The sequence below is a fragment of the Amblyraja radiata genome, chromosome 21, assembly GCF_010909765.2.
Source record: "Amblyraja radiata isolate CabotCenter1 chromosome 21, sAmbRad1.1.pri, whole genome shotgun sequence".
NCBI lineage: Eukaryota > Metazoa > Chordata > Chondrichthyes > Rajiformes > Rajidae > Amblyraja > Amblyraja radiata.
This window is the reverse complement of record NC_045976.1, coordinates 37,157,838-37,185,646: the sequence shown is the minus strand read 5'-3', so window position 1 is coordinate 37,185,646 and position 27,809 is coordinate 37,157,838. Positions and strand designations below refer to the sequence as shown.

Genomic DNA, 27,809 nt, shown 5'->3' with positions numbered 1-27,809 from the left:
ATAGCCGTCATCCTTCCTGCTGCCGCAGAAGCGATGGGTTGCAGTTTGTGGTTGCTCGTGCCCTAGCTGCTGGGTGATGGATGAATCGACATCCACACAATTAACAACATTATGCCTTGTAGAAAGTAAGCATCTGCTTTATTTTTATTACTTTTACATGAGCACTCAGTCTTCCTGCAGCTTAATCAATGAGAGGCGTGAAGCGCGGCGGATAGTGCTGCACGGGGACACGGGCTGCAATCAGCGCTAGCTTTCGTTTCAAGCTGTCTTGGAGGGGATTGAAAAACAAACATGAGCAGCATTTCATGTTCAGATGGGCGCTACAACGGTCGAGTTGCTGCCTGACAGCGCCAGAGACCCAGGTTCGATCCTCACTACGGATGTTGTCTGTACGTTCTCCCGGTGACCGCACGGGTTTCCCCCTGGGTGCGCTGGTTTCCTCCCACACTCCAAAGACGTACAGGTTTGTAGGTTAATTAGCTTCAGTAATGATTGTAATTCGTAGGATCGTGCTAGTGTGCAGGGATAGCTGGTCGGCACATCGGCCACTTGCTCCTTCCTAAAGGAATGCCCTTTAACTCCGAGGCTATGACCTCTGGTTCTCGTGTGTCTCCATGGAAGTCCCCAATTACTGACCACACCTGAGCAGTTCTGCCCTCAGCTCACCTTGCACACATCCCCCCCCCCCCCCCCCCACACTCACCAGTTGCTCTTCCAGGTGTGGCGCACATGTGGGTCATGGATCTGATGCTTGTCTGCTTGCTCGTCCAGGAAGTCAAACATGTACTTGATGGCCAGGGGCAGCGCGCTCCCACGATGGGCTGTGCTGAAGATCGTCTCAAACAGATCGTCCACAAACTTCTGCAGCGTGCCCTGGAGTGCGGAGGGAGAGAGGGAGAGGGGGAGAGGGGGAGAGGGGGAGTGAGGGGAGAGAGGGGAGAGGGAGTGAGGGGGAGAGAGGGAGTGAGGGGAGAGAGGGGAGGGGGAGTGAGGGAGTGAGGGAGTGAGGGAGTGAGGGGGAGAGAGGGAGTGAGGGGGAGAGGGGGAGAGAGGGAGTGAGGGGAGAGAGGGAGTGAGGGGGGAGAGGGGAGGGGGAGAGAGGGAGGGGGAGAGGGGAGAGGGGGAGAGGGGGAGAGGGGGAGAGGGAAAGAGGGAGGAAGTGGAGAGGGTGAGAGAGGAGGAGAGAGGGAGGAGAGAGGGATGGAGAGGGGGAGAATGGGAGAGTGGGAGAGAGGGAGAGAGGGAGAGAGGGAGAGAGGGAGAGAGGGAGAGAGGGAGAGAGAGGGAGAGGGAGAGGGGGAGAGAGAGAGTGGGAGAGAGGGAAAGAGGGAGAGAGGGAGGGAGAGAGGGAAAGAGGGAGAGAGAGAGTGAGAGAGAGAGAAAGAGGGAGAGAGGAAGAGAGAGGGAGAGGGGGAGAGGGGGAGAGAGGGAGAGAGGGGGAGAGGGGGAGAGGGACAGAGGGAGGAAGTGGAGAGGGTGAGAGAGGGAGGAGAGAGGGATGGAGAATGGGAGAGGGGGAGAGGGGAGAGAGAGTGAGGGAGAAAGAGAGAGATTTAGTGGCACAAAATGAAACAATGCAGAGTAGATACATGTTGGTGAGATGTCAGCACCCAAACAGTGCATGAATAATTAACACGACATGGAGATCTGTCCTGGACCCAGCATGTCGATGCAATCATACAGAAAGCCCATCAACACCTCTACCTCGTGAGGAGATTGAGAAGATTCAGTATGTCAGCAAATGTCTCTAGAACTGTACAGGTGGACAGTGGAGAGCATATTAACTGGTTGCACCGCAGCCTGGTTCGGCAACTCGAACGCCCAGGAACAATGAAGGCTACAAAAAGGTGGTGAACACTGCCCAATCCATCATGGGTACCCAGCTCCTCACCATCGAAGGGATTTACAAGAGTCACGGCCTCATAAAGGCAGCCAGCATCAGAGCCCCTCACCAACCTGGCCACACACACACACACTGATTTCACTTCCACCATCGGGTAGGAGGCATAGAAGCTGTAACGTTTAAAACGTTTGTGGTTGATTATGCCAGTTCCGGAGTAATATTTCAGGACATGTGACAATAAAATACTCTCGACTCTAGATGGATCACTGAACATCAACTAAGATCAATAAGTTGATCAAATATTCAAATCCATGGGGGCTTGCTCTGTGCCAAGTGGCAGTCATGTTTTCTATATTACACCTCAAAAGAATTCATGCGTTTGAAGAATTCAAAAATTCATCTTGCGGGAAAACAGGCCCTTCGGCCCATTGAGTCCACGACGACCATCGATCACCCATTCATACTAGTCCTGTGTTGCCTCACTTTCATTGGTACTACAGTACTTTGGTGAAGTACGACATCAATGTGAATTGCTCGTACATTTTTAAGGAGCTGTATTCTCCAGCCAAAAAGTAACAAGAGGAATATATAGACACCAATGCTGGTTTACAAAAAAAGTGCTGGAGTAATTCAGCAGGTCAGGCAGCATCTCTGGAGAATGTGGATAGGCAACATATCGGGGTGTGAAGAAGACTCCTGACCCGAAACGTCGACTATCCACGTTCTCCATAGATGCTAGAATTTAGAAGATTGAAGGGGGGGATCTTATAGAAACTTACAAAATTCTTAAGGGGTTGGACAGGCTAGATGCAGGAAGATTGTTCCCGATGTTGGGGAAGTCCAGAACAAGGGGATCACAGTTTAAGGATAAGGGGGAAATCTTTTAGGACCGAGATGAGGAAAACATTTTTCACACAGAGAGTGGTGAATCTCTGGAATTCTCTGCCACAGAAGATAGTCGAGGCCAGTTCATTGGCTATATTTATGAGGGAGTTAGATGTGGCCCTTGAGGCTAAAGGGATCAGAGGGTATGGAGAGAAGGCAGGTACAGGATACTGAGTTGGATGATCAGCCATGATCATATTGAATGGCGGTGCAGGCTCGAAGTGCCGAATTGCCTCTACTCCTGCACCTATTTTCTATGTATCTATGTTTCTATGCTGCCTGACCCGCTGAGTTACGCCAGCATTTTGTGTCGCCCTTTTTTTGACAAGAGGAATGCCTGAAGCTTGAAATGCCACAGTGAAGCAGACCGGCTAATGGGCGAGCGTGAGACCTTTGTCCTCGAGCTGCTTTAATGAACTAAATACTGATTCTTTGTAGAAGAGGAATAACCGCCCTTGCGCGCGGGAGCCTCATGAAACAAGCGCGGCTGGTTTTGACAAAAGCGGGAGTTCGCGACGGGGTTAACACCGCGAGTCAGACATGCATCTGCAACACTGATAAAGATGAATAGCCCGACTCTGCCATGGCAGCAAATTCTCATTCTGCTCAGTCACCGTGGAAGTCGTGTTAGCCGATAATCATAATATCTCTGGCGCGTCTGGGCTTGGTGACAGCTTTCCCTGGCTCACGACAGGAGGGCGGGAGAGGAAGAGGAGGGGGAGAGGGGAGGACAGTGGTGGTAGTCGAGGGGGGGGGGGGTGAAGGAAGCACCCGACACCCATTAAGAGCGGCGACAACATTAAACACAGTTCTGACAAGTTTCAATTTGCTCGCTAGGCCCCAAGCATTTCTCCGTCTCAAATATATTTCTGAAGAAAAATGTTATGCCAGTTACGGAAATGAGGTGAGGCTTGCTTACAAATTTCAGGACATTAAACATGTCAAGAGGAATCAATTTTGTGTAAAAGATTGCTACTTGTAAGCGACAATGATGGGCCCAACGGATAAGTTACCTACATAAACAACAAGTCATTCTTATTTATTGGAGGCAAATGTCAAACACAGTAAATCATGCACTTGTCTGGCAAAGATGTGGCATTAAGATTTCTGTACTTAAGATGGAAATGTTCTGAAGGGTGCATTTTATAGTTGAGTTCTCCCTCCGCATACCGACATTAAACTATGTGCGTGTGCTGAAATGCGCTCCTTTCCGACTGAGGAGAGGCTTTGAGCTTTCCCCTGGGATCTGCCATAGATGAGAGGCTGCCTCTCCAACCTGCGCAGCCGAGGCCATAAAGTGGCTCAATTGATTTCCACAAGGGTTGGCCAGGGAGTCATTCTCTGCATGACTGAATCTGGGGAGAATGAACAATCAGCTATACACTGAGTAGGCATTCCCTGCAGCCAGGAGGATAACAAAGTTCGGAATAACTCAATCAGTGACATCGCTAGTGCCTGTTTAATCCATGTGCCGACAGTAGCCAGGGCCATTAAACTTGCTCTGAATTTTTCAACACCAAGAACAACTTGCCATAGAGGGAGTGCAGAGAAGGTTCACCTGACTGATTCCTGGGATGTCAGGACTGTCTTATGAAGAAAGACTGGATAGACTTGGTTTATACTCTCTAGAATTTAGGAGATTGAGAGGGGATCTTATAGAAACTTACAAAAATTTTAAGGGATTGGACAGGCTAGATGCAGGAAGATTGCTCCCGATGTTGGGGAAGTCCAGGGCAAGGGGTCACAGCTTAAGGATAAGGGGGAAATCCTTTAAAACCGAGATGAGAAGAACTTTTTTCACACAGAGAGTGGTGAATCTCTGGAACTCTCTGCCACAGAGGGTAGTCGAGGCCAGTTCATTGGCTATATTTAAGAGGGAGTTAGATGTGGCCCTTGTGGCTAAGGGGATCAGAGGGTATGGTGAGAAGGCAGGGATGAGATACTGAGTTGGATGATCAGCCATGATCATATTGAATGGCGGTGCAGGCTCGAAGGGCCGAATGGCCTACTCCTGCACCTAATTTCTATGTTTCTATGTTTCTATGTTAGGAAGGCACGGTAGCGCAGTGGTAGAGTTGCTGCCTTACTGCCGTGATATTTGACTCAGCATTGAAATTTGACAAACAAGTCAATGCCGTGGTAAAAGCCAGCTTCTTCCAGCTTCGGACGATAGCTAAAATAAAACAATTCCTCCAGTTTGACGACCTCGAAAAGATCATCCACACATTCATCTCCTCCCGCCTCGATTACTGCAACTCCCTCTACACTGGCATCAGCCAATCTTCCCTGTCCCGCCTGCAACTGGTCCAAAACGCCGCAGCGAGACTCCTGACGGGCACCCGAAAAAGGGACCACATCACCCCGATCCTGGCCTCTCTCCACTGGCTCCCTGTGAGGTTCCGAATAAATTTCAAGATCCACCTCTATGTCTACAAAGCCCTTAATGGGGCTTGTCCCCACCTACATCAAAAGTCTGCTTACCCACCACACCACCTCCAGGTCCCTCAGATCGGCCGACTTGGGGTTACTGAACGGTCTAGGCATAAGCGCCTTTGCAGTTGCAGCTCCTAGACTGTGGAACAGCATCCTTCTTCCCATCAGAACTGCCCCCTCCATCGACTCTTTTAAGTCGAGACTTAAAACTCATCTTTGCTCTCAAGCCTTTCTTGACGTCCTCTGAGCGAGGGCTATATATATGTATTAATGTATGTACTTAATCTATGAACTACTGTTGTATAACGTTAGTACCTCCACCAATGTAAAGCACTTTGGTCAACGAGAGTTGTTTTTTAAATGTGCTATAGAAATAAAGGTGACTTGACTTGACTGCAACCAGTGAATTGTAAATTGTAAATTGTCCCTAGTGTGTCGGTTAGTGCTATTGTACGGGGTGACCGTTGGTCGGCATGGATCCGGTGGGCTGAACGGCCTGTTTCCGTGCTCAAAACTCAAACTAAAAACTAAACTAAAAGGGCGAGAATCTCGGGAAATCATATTTGCTAGTCGAGCCATTTTCAGCCATTTGAACTCATGTTAATTTAGCCCACAATCTGTCTCTGTTTAAAATCAGATTACTATGAGGGGATTCACACTGATTCATTTTTCTTCTCATGATTAAACCCATCTTTAGTCGCACCAATTAAACAGTAGGAAGTTACCCTGTTGGCCAGGAATATATTGTGGTGCCACCCATGTTTAAATTAAATGTTATTTTCCAAAAAACGATGTCAAGTTGTGGGTCAAATAATTCCAAGCGGAAACGCAACGATCGGGGAGGGAGGGAGGGAGGGAGGGTGAAACTGAACGCTTCTCAAAAGCAAACACCCGATCCCAACATGAATCAGTGCGGAGAACGAACCGTTGATTAGTACGGGTGTCAATGGTTATGGGGAGGAGGCTGGAGAATGGGGTCGAGAGGGAAAGATAGATCTGCCATGATTGAACGGCGTAGACATGATGGGCCAAATGGCTTAATTCTACTCCCAGAACTTATTATGAACCAGTTTTCATGGGTCTCACGAGTATGGGTCTAAGTCTGCACTATCCTTTTGGAGAGGAGGGGGCTACAACTGGGACAAATGTGGCTGAAGTTGTAACTGATATGCTGCAATGTGCTGTCATGCGAATAACTATACTCTGCACTCTGTATCTTCCCCTTTACTCTATTGTACTGATTATAAGATCAGATCATAAGATATAGGAGCAGAATTAGGCCATTCGGCCCATCGAGTCTACTCTGCCATTCAATCATGGCTGAACTATTTTTCCCTCTCAGCCCCATTCTCCTGCCTTCTCCCCATAATCTTTGACATCCTTAAGGGCCCTGCCCCACTGTACGGGTTCATTCAAGAGCTCTCCCGAGTTTAAATAAAATCAAACTCGTGGTAAGCACGTAGAATGTACGTAGCAGGTACATCGGAGCTCGGGACGTCCCTTAGCGGCTCGTAACGCTAACGGCAGGTACTCGGGAAACGCGGTAATCTCGTGAAGATTTTTCAACATGTTGAAAAATGTCCACGAGAGCCCCGAGTACCTACGAGCGGTCATTACCCTAATTCTCCGAGTTCGAATCAGGGGAAACTCGGGAGAACTCTTGAATTAGCTCGTACAGTGGGACAGCCCCATGACTAATCAAGAACCTATCAATCTCTGCTTTGTACCTAATACACTAATCCTGCCCCAAGCCACTTACTCTCTCCTCCGTTTCCATCTACTACCCAAGATTCTCGCAATCTGGTGCGAATTTCGAGAAGCGTTTCCCTCGTTTCCGCTCGGAATTATTTGACCCACAACCAGAAGCCGTTTTTTTTGGAAAATAAAATGTTCTTTTATTTTCCAAATGACCACAAATTATTCCTGGCGATTCCAAAAGAGTAACTTCTTACCCTTTAATTGGTGCGACTAAAGATGGGTTTAATCATGAGAAGAAAAAATGGATCACAGTGTGAATCCCCTCATAGTAATCCGCTTTTAAACAGAGACAGATTGTGGGCTAAATTAATATGAGTTCAAATGGCTCGACTAGAAAATATGATTTGCCTCTAACACTGGGCCATCCTGTTGAGGTTTATGGAAATGTGAGGGGAGAAAAAAAACAGAAATTTGATTCTAAAATGATTCACGTATTTTACGCCCGAGAGGAAGGAATTTCAGAAGCCAAACGACAACCAAAAGGTTCGCGGGAAGCTTGTCCCGTTCCTGGATTGTAGGTGTGGTCTCCCACTGGCAGGGTTTAGTGCCCAAGTCATCACGTCGGGATCAGAAAACTATGCTGAACATAATTGGAAGGAACATTGTGTGTTACGGTAATTCGAGACAAATTGCCGGGAGAAATCCTGTGCAGTTTGACCTGAAATCCCACCTCGTCTTGTGTAAATATACTCAGCCCAAATCCCAGTCTTGCATCCCTCGGAGGTGGGGAGTGCTGTCGGCTGATGCAAGTAACATGAAGGTCAAGGATAGGTAGTCACGGGGGAATGGTACTTAATCCCGCGCTCTGTGTAATAGAGTCCAGGATAACAACACGGGATTTCTGAGGCCTCTGCCTCTCCGTGATGGCAGAGCTGCTTTGCACTGAGACACAGTAGGTACAGACACAGATCGAGAGGATTTACATCACAGGTCAGCCTGAATGGCTTTACATGGACAATTAAACTAATGCCCCAATCACTGCGGTAATTGCTGCAATCAGCAAGGGTACATCAACTCTATTAATAGGATCATGCGATTGGGTGCTTATTCATTGACCCCTGAATGAACCGTGAAACATCGAGGTGGTCTATGTGCAGGGTTGTTAAGAAGGTTTTAAATAGGTTCGGTAACAGGGCAGTGACTAATACTGAATAGGAACACAGTGCCCGGGCAGTCTATTTAAAGTTGGGAGGTGAAAACCACGAGATAATTTAGTTTAGTTTAGAGATCCAGCGTGGAAACAGGCCCTTCGGCCCATCGGGTCCACGCCAGCCTGCAATCACATGTGCCCTTGTTTCATTTTAGTTTAGTTTAATTTAGGGATAAAACACAGAAACAGGGCCTTTGGCCCACCTTATCCCCCAGAGACTTGGAATTCTCTGCCACTGAAGGCAGTGGTGGCCGATTCACTCGATGCAATAGACAATAGACAATAGGTGCAGGAGAAGGCCATTCGGCCCTTCGAGCCAGCACCGCCATTCAATGTGATCATGGCTGATCATCCCCAATCAGTGCCCCGTTCCTGCCTTCTCCTCATATCCCCTGACTCCGCTATTTTTAAGAGCCCTATCTAGTTCTCTCTTGAAAGCATCCACAGAACCTGCCTCCACCGCCCTCTGAGGTAGAGAATTCCACAGACTCACCACTCTCTGTGAGAAAAAGTGTTTCCTCGTCTCCGTTCTAAATGGCCTATTCCTTATTCTGAAACTGTGGCCCCTGGTTCTGGACTCCTCCAACATCGGGAACATGTTTCCTGCCTCTAGTGTGTCCAAGCCCTTACCAATCTTACATGTTTCAATGAGATACCCTCTCATCCTTCTAAACTCCAGAGTGCACAAGCCCAGCTGCTCCATTCTCTCAGCAAATGACAGTCCCACCATCCCGGGAATTAACCTTGTAAACCTACGTGGCATTCCCTCAATAGCAAGAATTCTCTGCCACTGAAGGCAGTGGAGGCCAAGAGTTAGATAGAGCTCTAAGGGCTAGCGGAATCAAGGGATATGGGGAGAAGGCAGGAACGGGTTACTGATTGTGGATGCTCAGCCATGATCACAATGAATGGCGGTGCTGGCTCAAAGGGCTGAATGGCCTCCTCCTGCACTTATTTTCCATGTTTCTATATTTCTATATCCATGCCGACCAGTGTTCACCCGTACGCTAGTAGTATCTTACACTCTGGGCTCAATTGACAGATGCCAATTAGCCTTACGTCTTTGCAATGTGGGAGGAAACTGGAGTGCCCGGAGACAACTCTAGTGGTCACAGGGAAAAAGTACAAAGTCCGTACCGAAAGCACCCGTGGTCAGATCAAACCCGGAGTCAGGATCGAACCCGGGTCTCTGGCACTGTTAGGCAGCAACTCTACTGCTGTACCAACATGCTGGCCTTTGGAAATTGAGGAATTCGTATTCAGTCATTAAATGAACGCAGAACATATACATGTATAATATGTAAGTAATTATCGTGAGATAACTTTACGATTCACTCATCTCTATCTGTGGTGTTGGTCTCTCCCCCTCTATCTATCACCATCTCTGTGACTTCTCCGAGTCGCTGAGCTACAGTGAAAGGCTTTGTTTTGCGCGCTATCCAAATCAGATAACAGTGTACATAAATACAATCAAGCCAAACTCAAGTACATTAGGGAGAGCAAAGGGGAAGATTGCAGAGTTGTGAATATATTTCTCAGTTTTGCAACATAGCAGTTCCAGAGACAAGGTCCAATGTCCACAATGGGGTAGATCTCACTCTGAAGAAGGTGTCTGAAGAAGGGACTCGACCCGAATCTTCACCCACCTCTCTCCAGAGATGCTGCCTGTCTCGCTGAGTTACTCCAGCTTTTTTTGTGTCTATCTCCGATCTCACGCTCACTCATTCTTTGCCTTCTAGGATATTTTTTACTCTCTCCGAGTGTGTTTTTGAAGAGGCGTGACGTTGTGAATGTGAGTGTAAGTATTTTGCTCCTCTCGGTGTGTGAAAACGGGTGAGCTTTTGTGTGTAAATGAGTGTGAGAGTGTTGGGCGTGGGAACACAGAGGTGTGAGCGTGTTAACGAGAGATAGTGTGAGATTGCACATGTGACTGGGAGCCAAAGAAGAGATTCTGAATCTCCTGTTAAGGAGCAGTCTGTTGGCGTTGATCAGGCTGAAGAAAGGTCCCGACCTGAAACATCATCTGTCCATGTTCTCCAAAGATGCTGCCTGTCCCGCTGAGTTACTCCTGCACCTTATATCCTAATCTATTGGCATTGACTGACTGGGCATAAGCCTATTGAGTGGCGGTGTGGAGGGTTGTGTTGGTTAGTTTGTGCTATGCGACTGTGACGTGGGACTGGTGTCTTGTAAGCAGGGTTGCCAACTTCCTCACTCCCAAATAAGGGACAAAAGGTCAAAATGAGGGACAAATTCCCGACGGCAATTCGTTGACTGACTCGGCCGTGGCTGGGTGAATGATGAGTTGGCCCGGGTGCTGGACTGCACACAAAGCCCAGCCGGCGGGCCAGCTGAGGAGATTTGGCCCGCGCGATGTCGCGCGCAAAGTCCGGCGCCCCGTCCAACTCATGAACCGATGATCGGCCATGAGAAGGAGGGGTGGTGGTGGTGTCGGCGGTAAGCGAAGGTCCGAAGGTCAGACAGCTGGCCGGGCTGTCGACCGACGGGGCCACGGGCGAGGTGCTGCTGCTGCACTCCATGGGCTGCACTACGTTGGGACGGGTGAGGCGGGGCCGGATGCGGCGCTCCGACCCGACAGTCCCCCCGACCCGAGCAGTAGCGGTCAAATACGGGACAAGGGCGGTCCCGTACGGGACAAACCAATTTAGCCCAATATACGGGATGTCCCGGCTAATGCGGGATGGTTGGCAGCCCTACTTGTAAGGGTCTTGAACTTTAGCAGTAAGGGACAATGAATGATATCGTCCACCCCTCTTTCTTGGGACTTGCTCCCCTCATCCACACTCAGGGGAGTCCGGCTCTTTGCTTTGGCCACTCACATCCCCAGGGTTCTTGTTTAAGGCATCAGCTACGACAAGACCCTTGTGTTCAGCCACGTGGGAGAAGATAGAACAAGTGGGAACAGGTGACCATGCAATGGGTGGGCCACAGGTCCTGTTTCCTTCCTGTGTTGCAGCCGTACCCGACAGCAGTCCGGGGAACCCGCCCGGAATACCCGGCTCACCCGCCACGGTCCGAGAAACCTGCGCGGAATACCCCGTTCACCTGCCATGGACCGGGAACCCGCCTGGGAGAGGTACAGAGAAAAGCCTTTGTTTTTATAACATATAAAGTTCACCCATTCCTTCTCTCCGGAGATGCTCCCTGTCCCGCTGAGTTACCCCAGCATTTGTTTGTGGCAAGCTTTGGTAAATGTTGCCATTGAGATTGAATTCCTAGATTCCCCCCTCCCGCAAGAAGGTTTACACAACGCAGAAACAAAACGATTATTTTGTTAGGATTGCTTGCCCATTCTTTCTGCAATCGTTCTCAGACAAAGGAGGTTTTCGTTTGCTGCAGTTATGAGGCACAGGAACGTATTTAGTCCATCTTGCCCCGTTCTGCTTTCTTGCTTGAATCAAATTCCACGGCTGTGCTCATCCTTCACGGCCTCCCCGCGACTAATATGAATGCAAGTTTTTATTCAGCATGACCTGTGCCAGCTCTTATTGATGAGTCCTTGCTACTGGAAGAAATCATCTTTCATGCTGCACAATATCAATATCGTTAACCATTTAAAAAAAAAACTGATCTCATTCCATGTTGTTTCGTTACCCAATGTAATCTTTTTTTCTCAGTTTATCATTCATTCTGCCTTTCTCTCTAACAGTGTAGTGCGTTATGTTCATGGATCAACTAGTCTGTGCTCTGGACCCTTGGTCCAGGGGACATGGGGTCAAATTATGGGGAGTCAGAGAGGGGGAAAATAAAATACCTATGTTCTTAGCCACAGAATGACAGATTGGACAAACGTGGATTGTTTTCTCTGGAGGTTGAAGGGAGAACCGATAGAATTATATATAACTAGATCAAGTGCAGACCAGTTAGGTTTGCGATTTGGACCAGCCGATCTGTGGCCTCCGCTAGCGTGACAGAGCCGGGCCAGGGGGGGAGAGGGGGGGGGGTGAGAAGGTGGCCAGCGGGAGGCGAAAAAATGACTGTAAACATTTCTGTACACATTTTGAATAAAATCCTTCACGGGGGGGGGGTGAAGGATTTTATTAAAAACTAGACCAAGTGCAGACCTTTGTGGGGGGGGGAGGCGGCATGCAGCGTCACACACAATAACTATCCCCCCCCCCCCTCCCGCACTCACGCTAATTACCCCCCTTGATATTATATTAATATTATTAACTTGCTCCTTTTACCCCATAACCACCCTATCTACTGACGCATAGCCCCCAACTTGCAGTCACATCTAGAGAGGGAGGAGGGGGGGAGGGCGGTTAGAGAGTGAGGGCAGAGAGAGAAGGGGCAGAGACAGAGAGACAGAGACACAGAGAGAGGGGCAAGAGGGATAGGGGGGGTGGAGAGGAGGAGAAGAGGGAGGGTGGGTGAGGGGAGGGGGGTTTAGGGGAGGGACGGTGGGGGAGGGGATAGGAGGCGGCAGGAGAGGGGGAAGAAAAAGCAGGGGACGAAGAGAGAGGGGGGAGGCGGAGAGGGGGGGAGGCGAGAGGAGAGGGGGGAGGGATGGCAGGATAGGGGGGAGGGAGGGGAGGTGTGGGAGAGGAGGAGGGGGGTGGGAGAGGAAGGGGGAGAGAGGAGAGAGAGGCGAGGGGGGTGGGAGAGGAGAGGGGGGTGGGAGAGGAAGAGGGGGGTGGGGTGGGAAGAGGAGAGGGGGAGAGGAGAGGGGGGGGAGGAGAGGGGAGAGAGCGAGAGGGGGGTGGGGAGAGAGGGGCGTGGGTGAGAGGGGGGTGGGAGGAGGGGGGTGGGGAGAGGGGGTGGGGATGGGAGAGGGGGGGGTGGGGAGAGAGGAGGGAGAGAGAGAGAGAAGGGAGAGAGACAGGGGGAGAGAGAAAAGAGGGAAGGAGAGAGAAAGAGAGGGGAGAGGAGGGAGAGAGAGAGAGGGTGCCTTTACTTCAACCCAAACCCCCCAAACAACCATTTGCAGGCAGTGCTTTTTTACTTCCAACTAACCATATTTTCATTTTCAAACCACATTATGGGTACTCACAGCTGTGGAGACATTTGTTCAGTGTCATTCAGAGCTCTGATTGAGGCACACCACTTGCAGAGACTGATTGAGGCACATCACCTGCAGAAACTGATTGAGGCACACCACTTCCTGGTTTTATAGTCCCTCCCCCCTCCCCCCAGCAGGGACAGCAGAGAGAATGGGAAATTTTGTAAAAATATTAATATCTCTGTCATTTTTCATCGACGGGAAAAATTCTCGGCACACATGCGGCGGAGGGGGGCTCTGAGCGAGGTGGCCAAAAATGACGGCCGTAGGTGGCGGCGTTCTCTCGGAAATCGCAGCAAAACCGGTCAAGAACAGACTTTTAGTAATATAGATGTGTACAGAAAAATGATTAAATTTAATGAGTGGATTTACGAATGTAAAAGTGAAATCACTAGCGACATGGTAAAAATCTCGGCGTTTTTGTGTCTGGCTTTCGTGGAGTAACGAATCAAAGGCAAAATCAAAGGCAAAATCAAAATGACATACACCCATACACACACATAGTTTTAATAGTATATAGATTGTGAGAGGCATAGATAGGGTAGACAGTCAGAACCTTATTCCCAGGATAGGAATATCAAATACTAGGAGGGCATAGGTTTAAGGAGAGTGGGGAAAAGTGTAAAAGAGATGCGCGGGGCAAGTAATTTTACACAGAGGGTGGTGAGTGCCTGGAACACACTGGCAGGGTGGTACAGGAAGCAGATACGATTGTGGTTCTTAAGCGACTTCTAGATAGGCACAGAGGCGCAGCAGTACAGTTGCTGCCTTAAAGCGCCAGAGGCCCAGGTTCGATCCTGACTACGGGGGCTGTCTGCGCGGAGTTTGTACGTTCTCCCTGTGACCGCGTGGATTCTGCTTTCCTTCCACATTCCAATGACATGCAGATTTGTGGGTTAATTGGACTCCCCTCCCTCTTCTCCCAGCTTCCCAGCGGCTCATGTTACCTTTGTAGCCAGAAGTCGGGTCAGGTAGATCTCGGACACCATCTTGCTGCCCCGATCTCCTTCCTTCTGGTCTCCGTGTTCATGGTTCTTGACCAGATGCCAGACCTTCACCCCGGTCTCCAGGTCAGGGGTGATCATGGGCGTGCGGGAACGCAGGCTGTCCGGGCTGCCCGTGTACCTGATCATGGTTTCTGTAAGAGGGAAGGGAGGTTGACCAACATTGTCCCAGCATTTCTCACACACCCTGGAAGTGTGAGGTCAGTAAAAGTTGCTGGCTTCCCCCAAATAGGCAGAAATCAACAACGACTTAAGAATAATGGGTAAGCCACTTAGAACGGAGATGAGGAAACACTTTTTCTCACAGAGAGTTGCAAGTCTGTGGAATTCTCTGCCTCAGAGGGGGGTGGGGGCCGGTTCTCTGGATACTTTCAAGAGAGAGCTAGATAGGGATCTTAAAGATAGCGGAGTCAGGGGATATGAGGAGAAGGCAGGAACGGGGTAGTGATTGGGGGTGATCAGCCATGACCACATTGAATGGCGGTGCTGGCTCGAAGGGCCGAATGGCCAATTGTCTATTGTCTATTAATGACAAGAATGACTGGAGGAAGAGGTAGATCAGCCATGATTGAATGGCGGGGTAGACTTGGTGGGCCGAATGGCCTAATCCTACTCCCATCACTTATGATCTTCTGACAGAAGGTGCAGGTGGTTGCCGGCGGTTGCAGGTAGTGGAAGCAGGTCGGGAGACTGACAAAAACCTCCGGGAACTGCATGGAAACCTTGGGTGGGGCGCAAAGTCTCCAGAGGTTTCCTAAGTGGGACAGGGGCTTACGGCAGCATCTCTACCGCTGCGCCACCGTGACCAACCGAGGGGTCTGGAAACCCTCTTCCCTTCTTCTTGCAACTTCAGACCCATGGCCGACTTTCTGAAATGGCCTTGGTAGCCGTGGAGCAGAGGATCAGCTGGTAACGGAGGAAAAATCTACAGGCTCTGCATTCAAAGCAAAGAACATTTTGTCTTGCATATGCAGCAGCTTGAGCCAGTTGGACTGGATAATATCTTTCTGTGTAAACCCTCTGTCACTCCTCTCGTTAATCAGCGTTCTGCTTCCTGCTCCAAATTCACAACTGAGCCACACTGGCAGCCAGGAGGAGCGCGGGGAAGATCAAAGGGTTGTTCTTGGCCGAGGAGACTTCTGTCAGATGGAAGAAGGTTGCTGTTGGCTCTGGGGTGAAGGTAGACACAAAGTGCTGGAGTAACACAGCGGGTCAGGCAGCACCTCTGGAGAAGAGGAAGCAGGTGACGTTTCGGGTCGAGACCCCTTCTTCGGGTGTCGGGGTGAGGATGGGTTAGGAGGAGGTGGGAGGGGAGGTTGGGATAGGAACTCACCGTATTTGCTGGCTGAGGTTCGAGAGACAGTGGAGTTATTCACCGCATTGTAAGCCGTCGTTTGCTTGGGAACCAGGGCAACCACGGAGCCATCTGTCACCTGTGGAGGGTTGGGAGAGGGAAAGAGAAAACCCATCAAGCAATTCAAAGACTTTGCTTTCCTGTTTTAATTGCACCGACAGTGATGGATGTGTGGAAGGGCCTGCCAATCAGCGGCGCCGTCGAGGGGGTCTGTTGCGCAGGAGAACCGAAGGAAGGATTATTCTCGAAGATGGACACAAAATGCTGGAGTAACTCAGCTGGACCGGCAGCATCTCTGGAGGGAAGGAATGGGCAACGTTTCGGGACGAGACCCTTCTTCAGATTGATTATGAAGGATTATTCTCAACAATTATGAAGCTTCGTTGTGGCACGAACCTTTTTCATGTCAGCTTGCGTTAAAACAAGAGCCAACCAGAGACAACAGGGACCTTTGTCTACCATCGCTGCCTCTGCTGCCTGCTTACTGCAAACACTGTGAGATGTTCTGGAACAGAAAACTCCCCTCGACAATGCCCGTACATTTGTTTCATTTAAGGATGTGTTAACTCTGGATTTGGATTCCTGCCTGCACGGTTCACTGTTCCAGGTTTCGTGGGCGATCCAAGTGCTAATGCGAGCAAGTTTCAGTATCAGTTTTTGTTTCAGAGATACAGCACGGAAACAGGCCCTTCGACCCACCGGGTCCACACTGACCCGTGATCCCAGCACACTGTCCTACACACACACCAGGGACAATTTTACAATCTACAGAAGCCGACTGACCTACAAACCTGCACGACTTTGGAGTGCGGGAGGAAACCCGGAGCACCCGGAGAAAACCCACGTGGTCACAGGGACAACGTACAAACTCCGTACAGAGTTGTCAGGATTCAAGCCAGGTCTCTGGCGCTGTAAGGCAGCAACTCTGGCTGCGTGGTTTTCTACTGCTGCTCCGGTTTCCTTCCACCCTCCAAAAACACACAGGCTTGTAGATTAATTGGCTTCGGTAAAAATTAGTACGGGGACAGGAGCTATGGGGAGAAGGCAGGAGAATGAGGTTAGGAGGGGAAGATAGATCAGCCATGATTGAATGGTGGAGTAGACTTGATGGGCTGAATGGCCTAATTCTGCTCCTATTCCTTATGAACTAATGCTGTATACGAGAATGAGATATTGTCGTTAACTTGGAAGATCAGTAAAGAGGCCAATCATACCCAGTTCAATAGCACCGCCTCACAGCTTCAGTGGCCCCCTCACCTTCTCTAGTTCAAACAGATCTTCCCTGTAGTGTAGAGACCAGAGCTGCGCACAAACTCCATCTGCGACCTGTCCAATGATTTCAACAATGATTTTAAGGTGAAGGGGGAAAGGTTTAATAGGAACCTGAGGGGCGACTTTTCTCACACAAAGGGTGGTGGGCGTATGGAACAAGCTGCCAAAGGAGGTATTTGAGGCAGGGTCTATCGCAATGTTTAAGAAACAATTAGACAGGTACATGGATAGGACAGATTTAGAGGGATATGGGCCGAACGCAGGCAGGTGGGACTAGTGTGGACGGGACATGTTGGTGTGGGCAAATTTGGACGAAGGGCATGTTTCCACGCTGTATGACTCTATGATTATAACATGAAGTGCCAACTCCTGTACTCAATGGCCTTGCCAACAAAGACAAGCATGCCCTTACACCTTCTTTACCACCCTGCCTTGTGTTGGCACTTTCAGGGAAGTGTCGACTTGTAAACCAAGGTATCTCTGACCAAGCACACTCCCGACCCTGTAGTCAATGGACATGCTTCAGAACGTACAACTGGAATCTGTCAGTGCTTGGGCATAGACGGCAAAAAGGCACACTCGTGAATCTTTACTGGAATTCTCAGGGGAGAGCAGCTCAGGCGACTTAATTTGTTGAGAGGATTACAGGCACAGATCCAAAATTGGGATTGGGACGATGTATAAACTGTTTCAACATTACTCTCACAGTTCATAGCTTTGGCCGGATTAGCACATTGTCCACTCATGCCACCCTTCACGGAGCCCCATCTATCTCCCTCCCTCTCAGTGTGGATCAAATGCTTTGTGCCACTCTCATTGACCCCGTTTGGCCATGGCTCTGACCAAGTGGTGGCGCGCTAAACGCACCAGGGAAAGTATTAAGGATACTGCTGGTTCTGTTACTTGTAAATAGTGTAGGATGTCAACAAAATAGAGAGAGTACAGAGGAGATTTACTAGAATGTTGCCTGGGTTTCAGCAACTAAGTTACAGAGAAAGGTTGAACAAGTTAGGGCTTTATTCTTTGGAGCGCAGAAGGTTAAGGGGGGACTTGATAGAGGTTTTTAAAATGATGAGAGGGATAGACAGAGTTGACGTGGAAAAGCTTTTCCCACTGAGAGTAGGGAAGTTTCAAACAAGGGGACATGACTTGAGAATTAAGGGACTGAAGTTTAGGGGTAACATGAGGGGGAACTTCTTTACTCAGAGAGTGGTAGCTGTGTGGAATGAGCTTCCAGTGAAGGTGGTGGAGGCAGGTTCGTTTTTATCATTTAAAAATAAATTGGATAGTTATATGGAAGGGAAAGGAATGGAGGGTTATGGTCTGAGCGCAGGTATATGGGACTAGGGGAGATTATGTGTTCGGCACGGACTAGAAGGGTCGAGATGGCCTGTTTCCGTGCTGTAATTGTTATATGGTTATATGGTTATTATATGTTACCTGGCCCTGGAAATACTGAGTAAAATACAAAGTGCTGGAGTAACTCAGCGGGTCAGGCAACATTCTGGAGGACACCGGGGGACATAGGTTTAAAGTGGGAGGGACAATGCTTAATAAGATTATATGCACTGAGCTGCCAGAGGAGGTATTTGAGGACAGTACTATATAACAGCCCACTGAGTCCATGCCAACTAGCGATCACCCCTGTACAATAACACTATCCTACGCAATACGTATAATTTACAATTTACAGAAGCCAATTAACCTACAAGCCTACGTGTCTTTGGAGAAAATCCATATGGTCACAGGGGGAACGTGCAAACTCCTCACAAACAGCACCCATAGTCAGGATCGAACCTGGGTCCCTTGCACTGCAAGGCAACAACTCTACCGCTGCACCACTGTGCCGCCTTCAAACGCGGGGAAGGAGGGGCTGGTGTAGATGGGGCATCATGGTCAGCATGGGCAAGTTGGGCTGAAGGGCCTTTCTCCGTGCTGGATGACTCCACGACACTATTTACAATATGTTCAGGAGTAAGGGTGATCCAAAGTGGTGCTTCCGATGCAACAGGTGGCAACAAGAGGGTTTAACTTCGCATCTGATGTTCAAGGCGTGGGTGCCAAGTTGTGGGAAGTCTTATTGCTGCATTGGAACAATCAAGATGTTTGGCGCTTTGAGACAGAAAGCACACCTCCCTCTGGAGTAGTCTTGGCTCAAACTCAAGTTTCGGAGGAGGGGAGGTGCACGCCAGCCTCCTGCGGGACCCATCACCCGCAAGGTAAGAAAATAAAACAAACAGCAAGTTTCATGTGATAGCAATGATAAAGAGACTGCCAGCCCACCACGTCACATTAGTCATTCAAGACATTCACCGAGGCCACAAATACGCAACTCATATTCATATCAACCTCATGCACCTGCATTCAAGTGGCATATCTTTATTTAAATTGATCGCACCCTGACAGAAAGCCTTGTGGACACGGCAATCACGCTAGGCTTTGTTAGTTACAGTATTCGCAGAACCCTCTGTTCCCTCAACACAGAGAATCACATATTATTGTTATTAATGCACTATTATCATTTGTTTTTTATGTGTGTGTGTATGTGTATATATATACATACATACACATACACATAAAAAACAAATGATAATAGTGCATTAATAACAATAATAGTACATATATAATAATAATATATACATATAATACAACAATAATAATATACATACACAAATATATGTGTGTGTGTGTGTGTATATACATGTATTGTGCGTGTGTGTATATGTATACATACACATACACACACACACACATATATATAAATATTTGTGTGCGTGACACACACACACACACACACACACACACACACACACACACACACACACACACACACACACACACACACACACACACACACACACAAATACACACTTCCTACATATTGAGGAAGGAACTGCAGATGCTGGTTTAACCTGGATAGACACAAAGTGCTGGAGTAACTCCTTCTATCCAGAGATGTTGCCTGTCCCACAGAGTTACTCCAGCATGTTGTGTCTCTGTACACCTGTGTATATGTGAGTATGTGTACATACACACACACTTGAACTTTTCTTCCTGTTTTATTCCATTATTTACATATTCTGTTGTGTAATTCGCTGCTGCAAGTAAGAATGTCCTTGTTCTATCTGGGCCACATGACAATAAAGCACTCTTGCCTCATACCCAGACGAGCATTGATATCACAGCTGGAAAAATCAAAACTATCATTTTCAATATTGGACCCCCCCCCTTCCAGCACCATCACTCTCCCCCAAGCACTAACAACCTCAGAGATTTTGACAGGATTTGTCAAGGATAACCTGCCCTCTCCAATGAAAGAATTAACTCCTGTCTTCATTACCACATCTCCGATGCAATCAATTTCTAATCTGATTTTCCTACCCACCTCCACACTGGCAGTCAAAACCGTGACATTTAATTTATCACCAATGTGGTCCAAAGTCAAATGCCCTAATTTAGCGGCTGATGGCTTATCTCCCAAATTATTTGCACATTAATGAAGAAAGGACGCCTCTATCAGAGGAGGGGATGTGTAATTTGCACAAGGCAGATAGCCAAGCCTTCCGAATTAATTCCGAACAAACTCCCTTGCTCTCGCATGCTGTTGGGCAACAGCTGACCCACAACACTCCACTACTCACCTGATAATGCACCAGTGTGTTCAGCCTCTTCCAGTCGTTCTCTATCTTGGTGGTGACATCTTCGTCCTGAAGAATCACCCTGGTCATTCTTCCCTGTCGCCATTCTGTTTGGAAGGAGAGGGGCAAGGTTCAGTTTCAGTTTCCGTTTAGTCCCGCGTACCGATCGAGCTACAGTGAAAAGCTTTAGTTGCGTGCTGACCAGTCAGCGGAAAGACAATACATGATTACAATCTAGGCCATTTACAGTGTATCGATCAGTACATGATCAAAGGGAATGTGTGGGTAGGAACTGCAAATGCTGGTTTAAACCGAAGATGGACACAAAAAACTGGAGTAACTCAGCGGGACCGGCAGGCAGCATCTCTGGAGTGAAGGAATGGGTGACATTTTGGTTCGAAGCTCTTCTTCAGTCTCTCGACCAGAAATGTCACCCATTCCTTCTCTCCAGAGATGCTGCCAGTCCCGCTGAGTTACTCCAGCTTTTTTGTCCATCATGATAAGGAAATAACGTTCAGTGCCGTGTAAAGCCAGTAAAGTCCGATCAAAGATAGTCCGAGGTTTACTAAAGAGGTAGATGGTAGTTCAGGTTGGAGGTGAGGAGGGGGGGGGGGGGGAAGGGGGGGGGGTGAGAGAGGGAGGGGAAAAACAGGGGTTAGTGAAAAACCAAATCATAAAAGAGACAGGAGGAATATACTTAGTGAAAGTTAGTCTATTCTAACATGAAGTAGAAAGCAATCAGTTGATTATCAAGAGAAAACAAGCACTTTGAACACCGCAGGAGGAAGTCACCACGCCAACACAAGGAAAATGTATCTTTCAGCTTGAAAGGCATCAGTAAGTATTTTCATTGACTCTCCATTGATGGTTGACCTCCTTGACCTTTTGAGGTCATCTACAATGTCTGGTTTATTTCCGCTAGTGTGCCGGTTAGACAGTTTAAAGTCGTCTGGAGAAGAGTCTCGACCCGAAACATCACCCTTTCCTTCTCTCCAGAGATGCTGCCTGTCCCGTGGAGTTACACCAGCATTCTGTGTCTATCTTCGATTGAAACCAGCATCTACAGCTCCTACCTACACATACTGTAAAGCAGTCACTGCTGTTTTTAAGAAGAGCACTTTATTTCCTGGTCAATTTTCCCCAGAGTGGATAACAGCCAAGGTATTGTCACATCTGATGCTGACCTAATACCTCACTCAAGTGCTCTCTCTTCAGGAGTCAGCCGAGACTATGATTATAAATAAGCGACTCTGCTGTGTGCGCAGATTCCTTCATGGTCTCCTTGACATTGCAACCTCATCTTGCCCTCAAGGTTTTCTGAACTCTTCCAATTCCGGCCCCTTGAACAAGTAGGACATCAATTGCTCCACCATTGACTCGTTGGTCCAGCCATCTTGGTCTGGATCTCTGGAATTCCAACTCTAAGTTTAGTTTTGTTTCATTTCTTAAGGGCCTGTCCCACTGTAAGAGGTAATTCACGAGTTCTCATGAGTTTCCCCTGATTCGAACTCGGAGAATTACGGTAATAGCCGCTCGTAGGTACTCGGGGCTCTCGTGGACATTTTTCAACATGTTGAAAAAACTTCACGAGCTTACCGTGTTTCCCGAGTACCTGCCGTTAGCGTTACGAGCCGCATAGAGACGTCCCGAGCTCCGACGATTTTCACACAGAGAGTGGTGAATCTCTGGAACTCTCTGCCACAGAAGATAGTTGAGGTCAGTTCATTGGCTATATTTAAGAGGGAGTTAGATGTGGCCCTTGTGGCTAAAGCGATCAGGGGGCATGGAGAGAAGGCAGGTACAGGATACTGAGTTGGATGATCAGCCATGATCATATTGAATGGCGGTGCAGGCTCGAAGGGCTGAATGGCCTACTCCTGCACCTATTTTCTATGTTTCTATGTACCCGCTACGTACATTCTGCGCACTTACCACGAGTTTGATTTTTTTTTTTTAACTCGGGAGAGCTCTTGGGTAAACTCGTATAGTGGGACAGGCCCTTTACTATTGTCACGTGTACCGAGGTACAGTGAAAAGCTTTTTGGTGCCTGCGATCCAGTCATGAATAAACATGACTATACATGATCATAATCAAGCCGTCCACAGTGTACAGATACAGGATAAATGGGATAATGTTTAGTGCAAGATAAAGTCCAGCAAAGTCCAATTATTGATAGTGCGCATGTCTCCAATGGGTCGATGGGAGGTCAGAACTGCTCTCTAGTTGGTGAGAGGATGGTTCAGTTGCCTGATAACAGCTGGGAAGAAACGATCCCTGAATCTGGAGGTGTGCGTTTTTAAACTTCTGTGCCTCTTGCCTGATGGGAGGGGGGAGAAGAGGGAGTGAGACTGGCCCTTTATGTTGATGGCCTTGCTGAGGCAGCGTGAAGTGGAGATGGAGTCGATGGAAATGCCAGCGTTTACTGGCCATCCCTAAGTGGCCTGAATGGCGGTTGCCATTAAGAGACCACTATACTGCTGGATCTAGAATCATATGGACCGCAGATTTGGTGAGGATAGTGGATAACTTCCCTGACGGATGTTAATGAACCAGATGGACTTCTAAACTTAGCACAGCTATTTCCCAGTTCCTATTAATGAACGGTTTGTTTTTAGTAATTCCAGATTTATTAAATCACTTGACTATAAATTCCCAGCTGGACTCATGGTGGGACTCATGGTGGTGAGGTGGGAACGGCAGAAAGACTAATATCTCTGCCAATCTTTCCTCAGCCCCGAGTGAAAGAAATTCATTTGCAAAGCAACCTCAAGACGTCCCAAAAAACCCTCAGAGGCTTTAGAGATAGAGTGTGGAAACAGACCCTTCGGCCCACCGAGTCCATGCCAACCAGTGATCCCCGTACACTAGCACTTCCCTACACACTAGGGATGATTTACCATTTACAGAAGCCAATAAACCTGTAAACATCCACGTCTTTGGAGTGTGGGAGGAAACCGGAGCTCCCGAAGAAAACCCACGCGGTCACGGGGGAAACGTGCAAACTCCATACGGATAGCACATGTAGTCAGGGTCGAGCCTGGGTCTCTGGCGCTGTGAGGCAGCAACTCTACCGCTGCGCCGCTGTGCGGTCCTACAGCTCTTTCTCCGCGGCAAATCCATTCATACTAGTCCCATGTTCTCCCACTCTCTCATCCACTCCCTGCACGCTAGCGGCAATTTACAGTGTCCCCAATTATCCTCCAAACCTGCTTGCCATTGGCATGTGGGAGGAAAGCCACGCGGTCTCAGGGAAAGCATGCAAACTCCGCAAAGACAGCATCCAAGGGGTCAGGATCGAACCCGGCTCTCGGGCGCCGTGAGGCAGCAGCACTACCTGCTGTGCCGCACATGATCGTCATGTACATTGAGATACAGGGAAAGACATTGTATTGCGTGCTGTCCAGCTAAATAATATCACACGTGCATAAGCAGAGCTACCACACACGGTAATTTTTCCGGTAGGTGGGGCAGCGGCTGGAGTTGAAGGTTTAAGAATCTTACCCAAGTCCATATCAGCGGCCTTTGGTCGATGGGAGCAAGGTAAGTTCTTGAAGATGGCGTCTAAGATCTTTTCCTTGACCTGGGTGATCGTGTCACAGTTTAGCGTCTTTGTGGAAATCTCAGGACTGTTCTCGTTGTCTGGATTCACACAATTCAGAACCTGAAGAGACACAAAGCATAAGTTGTTAGATGATAAATCACGAATGGTGAAACGCAGTCTAAGTTCTGTGCAGAGTTTGTACGTTCTCCCCGTGACCGCGTGGGTTTTCTCCGGGTGCTCCGGTTTCCTCCCACGTTTCAAAGATGTACGGGTTTGCAGGCTAATTGGCTTCTGTGAAAGTTATAAATTGTCCCTAGCGTGTAGGATAGTGTTAGTGTACGGGGTGATCGCTGGCCAGCATGGACTCGGTGGGCCGAAGGGCCTGTTTCCACGCTGTATCTCTAATGTTTAAAGGTCTATAGATGAGTAAAATAATGTTTAAGAAAGAACTGCAGATGCTGGAAAAGTCGAAGATAGACAAAAATGCTGGAGAAACTCCGCCGGTGAGGCAGCATCTATGGAGCGAAGGAATAGGTGACGTTTCGGGACAAGACCCTTCTTCAGACTGTGATCAACCTTAAAATAAGCCACGGAGAGAAATAAAGTCTAAATCCATTCACACACACTACGTGAAGAAGGGTCTCGACCCTTGTATGTCTCAATGTATTCAAGAGAGAGTTAGATGTAGCTCTTAGGGCTAACGGAATCAAGGGATATGGGAAGAAAGCAGGAAAGGGATACTGATTCTGGATGATCAGCTATGATCATATCGAATGGCGGTGCTGGCTCGAAGGGCTGAATGGTCTACACCTATGTTTCTATGACCCGGGACAATAGGTGCAGTAGGCCATTCGGCCCTACGAGCCAGGAACGTCACCTATTCCTTTTCTCCAGAGATGCTGCCTGACCCGCTGAATTACTGCAGCTTTTAGTGTTTGTCTTCTGTGTATGCCTGACCTGCACACATTGCTACGGTGCTTTTGCACAGCCGGTTAACCCTTTGTTGCGGTAGGGCAAAGCAGATCGACAGGCAGCCAGCCGTTCAGGGTATTAACAGAGGGTATTTCATCGTCTCCATTAGCAGCAGATTCCCTCCACTGACGTCAACTTCTCGCCTCCCCTTCTCTCCTTCTCCCCAGAAGCACGTTTAATGAGTTGGCAGGAAGCGCGAGACGCGGGCTGGGTTACGACCAAGTTGCCAGCTCTCTTCTCACTTAGCAGCAGCGGCTTCCAGTCTTCAGTCAAGTGCTTCTCAGTAGCCGGACATTTGGCGCTGGTCGTGCCAGCGTGAAATGGCACCGCATGCCAGAGCAACCAGTCTCATCTGGTGAGCTTGGTGAACAGCAGGTCGCTGTTTAAACACCGCAAGAGCACATGTTCCTTGCCATTCAGGACCGAGCTAAACCCTTAAGCAATCCCGCTCCTCCACAGTGTGCAAACCAGACCGCAGACTCCCGAGTCTAGAGGTGTAGCAACAAGGAACTGTGGAATGCCCATTATTACACAAAAGGACACAAAACGTGCGGGAGAGATTCAGGTCAGGTCAGAGGAGAAGAGTCCCGGCCCGAAACAGTCCCTATCCATTCCCTCCACAGATGCCGCCTGACCTGACGAGTTATTCCAGCACTCGCCCCTTCGTGCAGTAACCAGTACCTGCAGTTCTTTATTTCTACTCCAGCAGTTTGTGGAACCTTCTGCAAACTCACTGACCTGACCCAAAACAGTGCCTGTCTGTTCCCTCCACAGATGCTGGCTGACCTGATGAGTTAATCCAGCATTTGTGCTTTTGTGTATTAACCAGTATCTGGAGTTTTACTCAAGAATCCAGCATCTGCACCTCCTTGTGTCTCCACCCGTTAGAACACAGAGTCCGGCTGTAATTCCTTATGTCTCCACTCGACAGCGAACACGGGCGCGATGGGCCGAAGGGTCTGTTTCCGTGCTGCATGGCTCCACCTGTACTATGGACTGCAACCTGCTAATCAATCAGTAGCACCAATCCTCAGCAATAACAGATCCATTCGTTTTCAAAGGGATGAAATGTGAACCAAGGAAGATAGTCTGAAGAAGGGTCTCGGCCTGAAACGTCACCTGTTCCTTTTCTCCAGAGATGCTGCCTGACCCGCTGAGTTTAATTTCGAGACACAGCGCAGAAACAGGCCCTTTAGACCACCGAGTCTGTGCTGAATGGCGATCCCCGCACATTAACACTATCCTACACACACTATCCAATACCAAATCAATTTATCTACAATATTAATACTGGTTAATATTGTCATATTCCGCCTGGGTTGCTTGCGTCCGGATGGCATGAACGTTGAATTCTCCCAATTTTGCTAGCCCTTGCTGTCTCCTCCCCTTCCTTAACCCTCGAGCTGTCTCCTCCCATCTGACTATTAACCTCGGGCTCCTCCTCCTCCCTTTTTCCTTCCTTCTCCCCCCCACCCCCCATCAGTCTGAAGAAGGGTTTCGGCCCGAAACGTCGCCTATTTCCTTCGCTCCATAGATGCTGCTGCACCCGCTGAGTTTCTCCAGCATTTTTGTGTACCTACCCACAAACCCTCTTGTCTTTGGCACCTGTATGTCTTTGGAGTGTGGGAGGAAAGTGGAGCTCCCGGGAGAACATATGCAGATCACAGGGAGAATGTTCAAACTCTGTACGGACATCACCCACTGTCAGGATGGGACCCGGATCTCTGGCGCTGTAAGGCAGCAACTCTCCCGCTGCGCCACCGTGCAGCCCGACGGTTACCCCAGCATTTTGTGTCCATTTAAACGTAAACCAACATTTGTCAACAGAATGTATGTGTAGGAAGGAAATGAAGGTGCTGGTTTACACCAACAAATGCTGGAGTAACTCAGCGGGGCAGGCAGCATCTCTGGAGAGAAGGAATGCTGCCTGTACCACTGAGTTACCCTAGCATCTTGAATGCATTATCCAGTCAGGTGTTGATTGGATCATCAACAGCAAAGAATGGCACATCATTACCTGAGAGTTAATAGTCAGATGCCCAACTGCTTCATCCTTTCCAACACCCACCCCCCCCTCTCCCCGCCACCCTCACACCTCCAAACCCCTACCCCCCCTCCCAGCCAATCTGCATCACAAAGGATGTTGGAAACAGAAGATGGGCCAACACAGACGCCTTATTGGAAAGTGCAAAGTCCCCAGTTCCTTTGTAAACCATCTGATGGCTGTAAATTGAGGAACAGATGAACTTTTGCAAGCCTGCTGCTTTGTGCATGTGCGCAAGCTGCTTTCATCTGACAAATTTATAGAGTTGCCTTTAACGAAACAAAAGGGAGCAGGCAGAGCAAACAGAAGCCCATGGAGCAAGGTCGGGGATTTAAACAGGCTCTGGAACTAATGGAGCAGCACAAAGGGTCTGGGTGGTTGATTTAGTGCAGGGCCTCCATGTTTAATTCCTACCTGATTAGTTCTCCCATCCTCGAGGCCTGGACTCTTCAATTGTTTGCCAGACATTTATCCTCTTGCCTTTTGTTCGGCTGGCCTAAGCCTGACATCTTTACCTCGCTGCCAGCTCCACCTCCCTCCGCACTTGCCTACAAGGTCATGAGTTCACGTGCCAAACTGGAGCCTGGAAGTCTGGGCGGATGCTCCCAGTGTATCCCTTGGATGACATCGGACAAACCAAGCCCTCGTCCGCCATTGCATAGAAGGTACCGGAGCTGGAGTGCGTGCCTCACAGGCTCAAGAACTGCTTCATCCCCGCTGTCATCAGGCTTCTGAACAGTCCTTCCATAGGCTAGGATACTGTCTGATTCACCTCTATGCCATTGTGGGCATTGGACTCTGTCTATGGAACTGATGTGCAACAATGCTGAGAACTATTCCCCTGGCCAGTCCCTCTTCACCCCCCTCCCAATTGGCAAAAGGTACAGAAGT

At 48.8% G+C, this 27,809-nt stretch overlaps 1 protein-coding gene across 7 annotated transcripts in view; it reads right to left on the bottom strand.

Moving 5' to 3' along the window:
* The window catches only part of plxna4 (plexin A4), a 538,927-nt gene that overhangs the window by 12,989 nt on the left and 498,129 nt on the right, over positions 1-27,809 (bottom strand). For all 7 annotated transcript variants that reach the window (XM_033040097.1, XM_033040102.1, XM_033040100.1 and 4 more), the window contains exons 25-29: positions 23,863-24,022; positions 20,364-20,467; positions 15,430-15,529; positions 14,040-14,230; positions 704-873 (exon numbers count right to left, since the gene is read on the bottom strand). In XM_033040097.1, coding sequence (XP_032895988.1) covers positions 704-873; positions 14,040-14,230; positions 15,430-15,529; positions 20,364-20,467; positions 23,863-24,022 — 725 coding nt within the window. The remainder of the gene's footprint in view (positions 1-703; positions 874-14,039; positions 14,231-15,429; positions 15,530-20,363; positions 20,468-23,862; positions 24,023-27,809) is intronic.